Source organism: Biomphalaria glabrata, chromosome 3, assembly GCF_947242115.1.
Source record: "Biomphalaria glabrata chromosome 3, xgBioGlab47.1, whole genome shotgun sequence".
In the NCBI taxonomy this organism is placed as follows: Eukaryota; Metazoa; Mollusca; class Gastropoda; family Planorbidae; genus Biomphalaria; species Biomphalaria glabrata.
Genome location: NC_074713.1, coordinates 20,695,993 through 20,706,881, shown reverse-complemented (window position 1 = coordinate 20,706,881; position 10,889 = coordinate 20,695,993). Strand labels below are relative to the sequence as shown.

The 10,889-nt window shown below is 36.6% G+C and overlaps 2 protein-coding genes across 5 annotated transcripts in view; one reads left to right on the top strand and one right to left on the bottom strand.

Moving 5' to 3' along the window:
- The first annotated feature begins 7,066 nt into the window (after nt 1-7,066).
- The window catches only part of LOC106056906 (E3 ubiquitin-protein ligase TRIM9-like), a 157,696-nt gene continuing 153,873 nt past the window's right edge, over nt 7,067-10,889 (top strand). Inside the window, exon 1 of one of the 4 annotated variants that reach the window (XM_056023925.1) lies at nt 7,067-7,280. The gene's annotated coding sequence lies outside the window, so the exon portion shown is untranslated. Of the gene's footprint in view, nt 7,511-10,889 lie in introns of all 4 variants that reach the window. The other 3 variants (XM_056023924.1, XM_013213826.2, XM_013213827.2) reach the window with 3 other exon arrangements.
- Nucleotides 9,028-10,345, bottom strand: LOC129925054 (mucin-3A-like; the record flags this gene model as incomplete). The annotated part of the gene is made up of 2 exons (XM_056023386.1): nt 9,028-9,088; nt 9,468-10,345. Coding segments are annotated over 2 exons (939 nt in total), but the record flags the coding sequence as incomplete, so codon positions are not given.

Below are 10,889 nucleotides of genomic sequence, written 5' to 3'. Positions count from 1 at the left end.
TCATCAATTAGTCCTATTAGTTATGTTTCACATGATCTATGTTTCCTAAAGCCATGTTGGTATGGAGTAAGGACATTATGTTTATCTAAGTGGTTCATGATGTTACTACATATTATATGTTCTAGGATTTTACACGTGATGCTGGTAAGTGATACTGGTCTATATTTCCTGGGTCAAATTTTTCTCCTTTTTTAAATGGGGGTGGGGGTGGGGTGGGGGTGACATTATCTTCTTTCCAGTCCCTTGGTACTCTGCCCTGGTAAACAGATGCCTGAAAAAGTATTTTGAACACAGGTGCTAGCTCATTGCTTAGTTTTTTTTTAGTAATTTAGCTGCAATACCATCAGGTCCAGCAGATGCTTTATTTGGTTTCATGTTCGCTAATATTTAGGATGTCAGGATCTGGACAAATTGTTGTGGGACACCTTATAGACTATAGGTAGATTATGTTAATTGTTGTGGGACACCTTATAGACTATAGGTAGATTATGTTAATTGTTGTGGGACACCTTATAGACTATAGGTAGATTATGTTAATTGTTGTGGGACACCTTATAGACTATAGGTAGATTATGTTAATTGTTGTGGGACACCTTATAGACTATAGGTAGATTATGTTAATTGTTGTGGGACACCTTATAGATTATAGGTAGATTATGTTAATTGTTGTGGGACACCTTATAGACTATAGGTAGATTATGTTAATTGTTGTTGGACACCTTATAGACTATAGGTAGATTATGTTAATTGTTGTGGGACACCTTATAGACTATAGGTAGATTATGTTAATTGTTGTGGGACACCTTATAGACTATAGGTAGATTATGTTAATTGTTGTGGGACACCTTATAGACTATAGGTAGATTATGTTAATTGTTGTGGGACACCTTATAGACTATAGGTAGATTATGTTAATTGTTGTGGGACACCTTATAGACTATAGGTAGATTATGTTAATTGTTGTGGGACACCTTATAGACTATAGGTAGATTATGTTAATTGTTGTGGGACACCTTATAGACTATAGGTAGATTATGTTAATTGTTGTGGGACACCTTATAGATTATAGGTAGATTATGTTAATTGTTGTGGGACACCTTATAGACTATAGGTAGATTATGTTAATTGTTGTTGGACACCTTATAGACTATAGGTAGATTATGTTAATTGTTGTGGGACACCTTATAGACTATAGGTAGATTATGTTAATTGTTGTGGGACACCTTATAGACTATAGGTAGATTATGTTAATTGTTGTGGGACACCTTATAGACTATAGGTAGATTATGTTAATTGTTGTGGGACACCTTATAGACTATAGGTAGATTATGTTAATTGTTGTGGGACACCTTATAGACTATAGGTAGATTATGTTAATTGTTGTGGGACACCTTATAGACTATAGGTAGATTATGTTAATTGTTGTTGGACACCTTATAGACTATAGATAGATTATGTTAATTGTTGTGGGACACCTTATAGACTATAGGTAGATTATGTTAATTGTTGTGGGACACCTTATAGACTATAGGTAGATTATGTTAATTGTTGTGGGACACCTTATATACTATATGTAGATTATGTTAATTGTTGTGGGACACCTTATATACTATATGTAGATTAGGTTAATTGTTGTGGGACACCTTATATACTATATGTAGATTATGTTAATGATTAATGACGGTTCGACGGTTACATTAATTAAAAATATTTTTTTTCCAATGAACATTTTTTTTTGTTCTAGGACAATTTTGTTTGAACTATACGAAGAGAAATTTTACACTAATATAAACAATCCCTAATTGGAATGTTATTGGTTTTTCTTAAATGCATTGGTTTATTTAAAAAAAAATCGTTCGCATTTTCGCTGTTATTATGAATCAATTAAACAATGTATACAGATTAATTTCTATATAATATAAATGGAATGAATACAAACAAACTACTAAATGACTATTTTACTCAGAGGGTATATAGTTCAAGGTATTTTTTTCTTTAGTAACTCTTTGTTATGATAACATCACTGTGTGTGTAGATATATCCTTTTCTTTCATTAATGTCATCTATATAATGAACATTTCATAATAGGTTTTAGAATAATAGTAACATCTTCTAAAAACAAAAGGACCACGCTTTTAAACTTAGACTCTTATAAATTACAAGCGTGTCTTCAAAAGAGAAGATAATCACACCCTAAGTGTCTCCATGCTTTAATCTACTTGCGCATGGTCATTTGAGACTTAAACTCTGCTAGACCTTTTATTTTTTCTGGCTAAAATTGGAAACATTATCCCAGAGATGTCCCTATAAGGAGAGGAAAGACATTGTTTTTAAGTATTGTTTATGTATTATAATAATGCATTTTAATAAACATTTAATTGATCTACAAACCTTTCAAAAATCCAGACTTGTTGGAATCAGGAAATCCGAGGTGATGTGATGCGCCCAGTTAGATCAAAGCAGACGTAATCGAGACGAATCCCAGTCTTTAATTAGAGTTTGGAATAAACATTTTATGTCTCTCGAGTGCAATAACATTATGAACTATTTAAGGCAAACTCTCATTTCATGTTTGGTTTTCAGAACGTAGAAAGTATCATTCACAACAAGCCATTCCTTACAATGGCCTTAAGTTTTGGTGCGCAGTGTCGCTCCCAAACTAATGAACATTGTTGTATAGACAGGGTCCCAACGTAGAGTTATCGTGGGACTGTAATAGTTTTGAAGAATGTGGTGTGTTCCATCTGGAGAGGCCTTTGGCACAGGGTCCGGGCCTAACATCTACACACATAAACACATTTTTCTCATTTATTTCTTTTCTCTTTCTCTCTCTCTCTCTGCTTCTCTCTCCATCTCTTTTTCTCAATCTCTCTCTCTTTTTAGCGTCCGCCCGAAAAAAAAAAGGGGGGGGGGAATAGCCGTTATTAGTTTTGTGTGGTCCATCGGCGCCTTCGACGGAGGTCACAGGTCGATCCATCCGTCCGTCCCGTTTAGATCGCAGAAACTAGAAAAGATATTGATAATCTTATAGCATAATATCAGACATTTTAAAGTTCTGATGCAACGGCTACTTGTTACTTTTCTGAAAGTGAGTAAGTTTATTTCTAAAAGTAAATATGTAAGCAGGTATTTTTTTCAAAAAAAAAAAAAACCATACCATTTTTATAACAAACCACTATTAATAATAAAAGTATAGAAGTCTTTATTACTAATCTTTATTATCTGTTTCTATGGCCAACGGTTAACGAGGGTGTCTTGTGGCCAGCACAACGGCCAACCGCCTTTACTGTTCCCTAAATAATGTCAGGTACCCATTCGAGCTGGGTGGACTCAGAGGCGCACAAAGATCCCGAAGGAAAAAATCACCAGGGTTCGAATCTGGGACTCCAGTTCGGCTTTACCGCTCAGCCACCGCGCCTCCTGATGTGTGTTCAATGATAATGTATACAGGTAGAAATCATTTTCAATTGAGAATATAGACAGGAGACAAAGATTCTGAAGTTGAGATCCAATAGAATACAAACACGATACACTCAGAAAAAAAAAGTCTTTCCCTACAGAAAGTCCAAAGCAGCGGGTAGTGGATAAGAAAGCAGTGGATTTGTTTTCTTTCCATTTTTATCACAAAAAAAAAAACAAACTCTGAGCTCATCTATATAAAAAAATCTTTTTAAAATGTGATGTGGAGACTTTAGTTTCATGTTAAGCTGTTGTTTAAGGAAATAATATATTTTAGATTGGCCGGGGGGGGGCGCTCTATTGTGTGTGTGTGTGTGTGTGTGTATTTCAATGGAGGTGCTCCACGTGAAAATGTGCACCTAGCCTTTCAAATAGCTCAGGAAATATAAATCGTTTTGGGCTAGTCAGTCCACATCAAACAAAGCCATTGTATGTCTTCTCACTTCAAACTACTAGGCACAGAGCTAAGACTTTGTTGTTCTCAACATGCGGTACGCGTCTATACCTCGGGCACTCGAGTCAACGCGAAAATGGTGAAAATGTTTCTTTTATTTAAACCTTGTCATAAATAATTCAACAACATTTCAATGTCCCTCTGAAACATTGACTCAATATTAAGCACACAATTACAGGAATCTAACTGGAATACCATAGCTTTTGAAAATAAAAACGCAAGTCATCGCGCATTTATAGGTTCCCTCTTGCGGTCCTTTCTTTCTGAAGCTCGTTAAAAAACAAAATAGATTAAAAAAAAAAAATGTGTCTATTACAACTTGACCCTTTGACCTTTTTTTGTTTGTTTTGTTTTGTTTTGCCAACGGGATACTCCGAAATTGTGCCGTTGGAGGATGGAAGCATTACAAAACAAAAATTATTTAAAATGAGTCTTGTCACAATCACTAATAGTGCCACTGTCACAATCATCAATGGGTGCTAGATGTTGCGATTATACTTGAACTAGATCTATGTTGCACTATCAATGATCGTGATTGCCGAGGATTCAGAAATCGTCAGTTGATAAGATGATCATTTAGAAGTTGCTAGTTGATAGGATGATCATCTAGAAGTTGCCAGTTGATAAGAGGATCATCTAGATCTAGAAGTTACTATTTGACAATACGATCTACGTATTTTATTATATTCAATGAAGAAACTTCTCTTCGTCTAAAACAATTACTTTAATTCAAAACTTGGAAAAGCTATTCACAAATAATTACAATGGTTAAATGTACTTGAATAAAATAACTGATCTACACACAGTAATATAATTGAGTTCTAATACAAAACTCTAGTACATGTTTTCACTAACACGTTCCATACAAGACTGGAGCGATCTAGGAGCTTCCCCGGGCTTTAGGGCATAATCACGTGATCAACAACTTTACCCTGCAAGACCAACCAATAAATGCAGCTCAATGTACAACGAACAACACCTCAAAACCAATCACATTCATTCTGAAACTGAAAATAATTGCATGCCTGGTTTTCCCCGAGCTAGCTAAACTTCTGCCGACAAGCTAATAGACTGTTGCTAAATTTAGATACAATGTACGTGACAAGTCTAGAGAAGAGAAAGGCTGTGAACAATCTTTGCTGGCGTTCTTCCCTGCTCACTGTTATGGAGTGTATGTATCTGTGTGTATGTGTATGTGTGTTGCTGATGTAACCTTGAGGGCGGATGTTTTTGGTTGTGTAGCCTGAAGAGTTGATGATGAAACCACGAGCTGGTCTGTCGTGATGGAAGTGAATTTAAGGGATTGGTGTGAAAGTTGAGATGGACTTCACCAAGAGACACGTGAGACAAAGTTGTTGAAGTGTTGCTAGATCTCATTTCAAGTTGAATCTACATTTATACAGACAATGTTTTATTTCTGTTCAATTGACAAGAAGTGTACTCAAGTTAATTTCATTTTGAATTTAATGATCCTACGTCGGTTTAGTTGTATATACTACCTAGAACTACCGACCAACGCACGAGTTACAACAGGTACTTAATGTACTAAATCTCTGGTTCGGGAGATTGTATACACACACCCAGGGTCAATCGTCATCAACCCAAAATATTACCATGAAATAAATCAGTCACTGACTACATTCTAGTATAATTCAGTCGGCTTCATAACAAGTCAATAATAGGGTTAGTTCCCTTACTAATTCGGTTAGTTTCCTTACTGATACAAGAGCCTTTTCTTTCTTCGAATTAATTAAACATTAACTCTAGCAATCAATGTTTGTGTGGGATAGATAGATAGATAGATAGATAGACATTTTCCACTTATAATCTTTGTGTTAAATTTGTTTCTAAGTGAAAGATTAGAAGATAGTGATGAAATACAATTAGATTAAATAGTGTCTCTCCAAAATAGGGCTCCACAGCCACATGAGGAAGTGTGCTCTGAGATGAACCATAGTCGTTCTACGACTGAAGGAGGCCAATGATGAAATATTAGTTTTCTATAAATTCTACTTGATAAACTTTTATTCGGCCTCTTTGGATCCATAGTATCATGTCCAATAACAGTAGCTACTAAATTGTATTCGGGATATGTGATAAGCAGCTTTATTACCAAACGTTTGAATCGCTGTTCTTAAAGATCCCCATGATAAGTAATCGTATTCATTTAATAGTTCTGCCCTCTGGTATTTGACGTAACAGTAGCCTAAAGTATAGGGCGGATTAACAATAATAAGTTCAGGGATGTTGTAAAATAACCTATAACAGTTCAGTAACTATAGTAGCTTGTAATAGTACAGTAACTATAGTAGCTTGTAATAGTACAGTAACTATAGTAGCTTGTAATAGTACAGTAACTATAGTAGCTTGTAATAGTACAGTAACTATAGTAGCTTGTAATAGTACAGTAACTATAGTAGCTTGTAATAGTACAGTAACTATAGTAGCTTGTAATAGTACAGTAACTATAGTAGCTTGTAATAGTACAGTAACTATAGTAGCTTGTAATAGTACAGTAACTATAGTAGCTTGTAATAGTACAGTAACTATAGTAGCTTGTAATAGTACAGTAACCGCGAATCTCACACGACGTCCTGTCTTCATTTCACTTAATAGCTTATAACAGTGCAGTAACTGTTTATAGTAGCTTATTACAGTGCAGTAACTACCTATTGTAGCTTATAACAGTACAGTAACTGTCTACAGTAGCTTATAACAGTACAGTAACTATAGTAGTTTATAACAGTGCAGTAACTATATCAGCTTATAACAGTGCAGTAACTGTCTATAGAAGCTTATAACAGTACATTAACTATCTATAGTAGCTTATAACAGTACAGTAACTGTCTATAGTAACCATTAGTAGCTTAACTATAACAGTACAGTAACTGACGGTAACCTTTTCAGTTCCGTACCTGCACGCGACATCACGTGGACTTGTTAGTAAACAAACCCTAGCCCCGCCTCCTTCTGACACCTTTCGCTAACAGTGGCAAGGGTGAAGAGATTTAGAAGAGAGATGGGGTGGGGGGGCACAAGCCCGGCGACGGGGAGCTAAGCCCATGCGCCGCCGTTGAAGCAGACTCAGCGGCACTGCGTGACAGGGGGAAAAAAATGAAGTCTTGGACCGCGCAAGTCCCGCAAGCCCCTGCGCTGGTCCTGGTCTAGGCCAGAGAGAAGAAAAGAGAGAGAGAGAGAGAGAGAGAAGAGAGTGAGGGGGGAAAGCAGAGCTTCAGACAAAAATGACTACATTCTGGGTTTGAGGCTTCGCTGAGCGGTGTCTCAGGGTGCTCGAGACTTGTGAGAGTATGACGTCGAGGCTGTTGAGAGCTTGTGTCTACGCCAGCCTCTTCTTCAATGACCAAAAGTTTGTGAGAAATTGACTTCCTAACAGGACTAGTTCTAGTTCAGACTGGATTATCTGTACCTTGTGATTTATTAAGAGTATCAGTTTCTTTCATGTTGTTTTATTTTCAATTCGAAATTGTGTGTGTGTATGTATAGGAGGATTTTGTATTTTTTTGTTTGATTCCAGAGATTAATAATAATAACATTAATAATAAGCTAGAATAATCTTGTACGCTATAAACACAGAGGGTAAGTGGATGAAAAGAAAGGTTTGTTTGCACATTTAGGAAAATGTGAGGCATCGGCTGCGGTTTGTTATTAACTTCTAGATCTAGATCTATAGACCAACACAGATCTACATGGCCTGCACAATTTGTGTACATAAAAGGTTATAATCGAAGAAGTAGATACGGACACTTTGGGACCTTTTATGAGGTGAACTCTTGTGTTGTGACAATCTTGCGACTTACAATGCACTATAATCCATCTATAATTTATCATTAGTTCTGTGGATTAATTTTAAAACCTTTAAATCAATGTTTGCATGTAATCAGTTCACTGTTGATATTAAAGCGGTCTTGAGAAAGGTTTGTTTCTACAAACAATCTAACCATTACGTCTTGACATTCAGATAGAGAGAGATCTTCATGGGACTGAACAAACACAATTCTGGTGAAGTACTTGCGCCATTTGAGAATTTCAAAACCTAATTCAGAACTTATAAGTCTAGTTCTTTGACTCTACACCATCCAGTTATCTAGATCTACAATTGTCTTCTGTCTCTGTAGGTTAGCTTAATGACTGGGGCGTGTTTAAAAAATAAAACTAGAATAGAATCAAAATAATGAAGCAATGTTTGTTTTTTTTACTTTCTCGTACCTAGACCAACGTAAAGTCAACGTATTAGATGTGTAGGTCTCTTCTAAGTTGCATTATAACAAAACTTATTTTCTACAACTTTGATTCTACATTTTTTCAAAAGTCAGATTGGACCAATAGTACGTTCTGCAATAAGCTTATGAGCAATGAGCTTACCAGAAAGAATGGGAACACGTACACATGTACACTCTGGTTCTTTGAACATGTACACATGTACACTCTGGTTCTTTGAACATGTACACATGTACACTCTGGTTCTTTGAACATGTACACATGTACACTCTGGTTCTTTGAACATGTACACATGTACACTCTGGTTCTTTGAACATGTACACATGTACACTCTGGTTCTTTGAACATGTACACATGTACACTCTGGTTCTTTGAACATGTACACATGTACACTCTGGTTCTTTGAACATGTACACATGTACACTCTGGTTCTTTGAACATGTACACATGTACACTCTGGTTCTTTGAACATGTACACATGTACACTCTGGTTCTTTGAACATGTACACATGTACACTCTGGTTCTTTGAACATGTACACATGTACACTCTGGTTCTTTGAACATGTACACATGTACACTCTGGTTCTTTGAACATGTACACATGTACACTCTGGTTCTTTGAACATGTACACATGTACACTCTGGTTCTTTGAACATGTACACATGTACACTCTGGTTCTTTGAACATGTACACATGTACACTCTGGTTCTTTGAACGGTTCTTAATTGTAAGTCAATATTGAGTCTGCTGGCTCACACGAGTCATATCAAGACTTGTTATTTGCATTGCGCGTAATGTTTCTTAATAAATTTCTTAATTAGGGTCAACGATTTATTGTAGATGCGTTCAGCTAACTAGATAACTTCTTGTAGCCTAGACTGTGAACCAGTTATCATTTGGAATGTCGCAGTTCTCTGGATAACGCTGGTAGAGACTTAAACAGCGAGCAAGAGGTAATGGAAGGAACAACCTTTCAGAAGACCTCGGGGGGGGGGGGATGATAAATACAAATTTACGACTGTCGCCTTACGCACGCCGTAAATTAACTTCTTAAACGATGAGTCAGGGGCGTATCGTCGTACAACCTAGATATCTAGCTATTGTACGGTTTGGTTTCTTATAACGAGTTAGACGTAGAGTTAGACGTAGAGTTAGACGTAGAGTTAGACGTAAAGTTAGACGTAAAGTTAGACGTAAAGTTAGGCGTAAAGTTAGGCGTAAAGTTAGACGTAAAGTTAGACGTAAAGTTAGGCGTAAAGTTAGACGTAAAGTTAGACGTAAAGTTAGACGTAAAGTTAGGCGTAGAGTTAGACGTAAAGTTAGACGTAAAGTTAGACGTAAAGTTAGACGTAAAGTTAGACGTAGAGTTAGACGTAAAGTTAGGCGTAAAGTTAGACGTAAAGTTAGGCGTAAAGTTAGACGTAAAGTTAGGCGTAAAGTTAGGCGTAAAGTTAGACGTAAAGTTAGACGTAAAGTTAGACGTAAAGTTAGACGTAAAGTTAGACGTAAAGTTAGACGTAAAGTTAGACGTAAAGTTAGGCGTAAAGTTAGACGTAAAGTTAGACGTAAAGTTAGACGTAAAGTTAGGCGTAGAGTTAGACGTAAAGTTAGACGTAAAGTTAGACGTAAAGTTAGGCGTAGAGTTAGACGTAGAGTTAGGCGTAAAGTTAGACGTAAAGTTAGACGTAAAGTTAGACGTAAAGTTAGGCGTAAAGTTAGACGTAAAGTTAGACGTAAAGTTAGACGTAAAGTTAGACGTAAAGTTAGACGTAAAGTTAGGCGTAAAGTTAGACGTAAAGTTAGGCGTAGAGTTAGGCGTAGAGTTAGACGTAAAGTTAGACGTAAAGTTAGGCGTAAAGTTAGACGTAAAGTTAGGCGTAAAGTTAGACGTAAAGTTAGACGTAAAGTTAGACGTAAAGTTAGGCGTAGAGTTAGACGTAAAGTTAGACGTAAAGTTAGACGTAAAGTTAGGCGTAGAGTTAGACGTAAAGTTAGGCGTAAAGTTAGACGTAAAGTTAGACGTAAAGTTAGACGTAAAGTTAGGCGTAAAGTTAGGCGTAAAGTTAGACGTAAAGTTAGACGTAAAGTTAGACGTAGAGTTAGACGTAAAGTTAGGCGTAAAGTTAGACGTAAAGTTAGACGTAAAGTTAGACGTAAAGTTAGGCGTAAAGTTAGACGTAAAGTTAGGCGTAAAGTTAGGCGTAGAGTTAGACGTAAAGTTAGACGTAAAGTTAGACGTAAAGTTAGACGTAAAGTTAGGCGTAAAGTTAGGCGTAGAGTTAGGCGTAGAGTTAGACGTAAAGTTAGACGTAAAGTTAGACGTAAAGTTAGGCGTAGAGTTAGACGTAAAGTTAGGCGTAAAGTTAGACGTAAAGTTAGACGTAAAGTTAGACGTAGAGTTAGACGTAAAGTTAGACGTAAAGTTAGACGTAAAGTTAGACGTAGAGTTAGACGTAAAGTTAGGCGTAAAGTTAGACGTAAAGTTAGACGTAAAGTTAGGCGTAAAGTTAGGCGTAGAGTTAGACGTAAAGTTAGACGTAGAGTTAGACGTAGAGTTGGACATAAAAATAGGCGTGGAGTGAGGAATGTAAGAAAATCAGCAAATAGGGAGAGAAAAAAAAAGATGACCTTCTAAATCACTGTGCTAGCCGCGGAGTCAGGGGTAATCGGGGGATAGCCGCACCAGCGTAAATATCACAACGGCTTTTTAGTGTTTACCTACAATACACTACGGC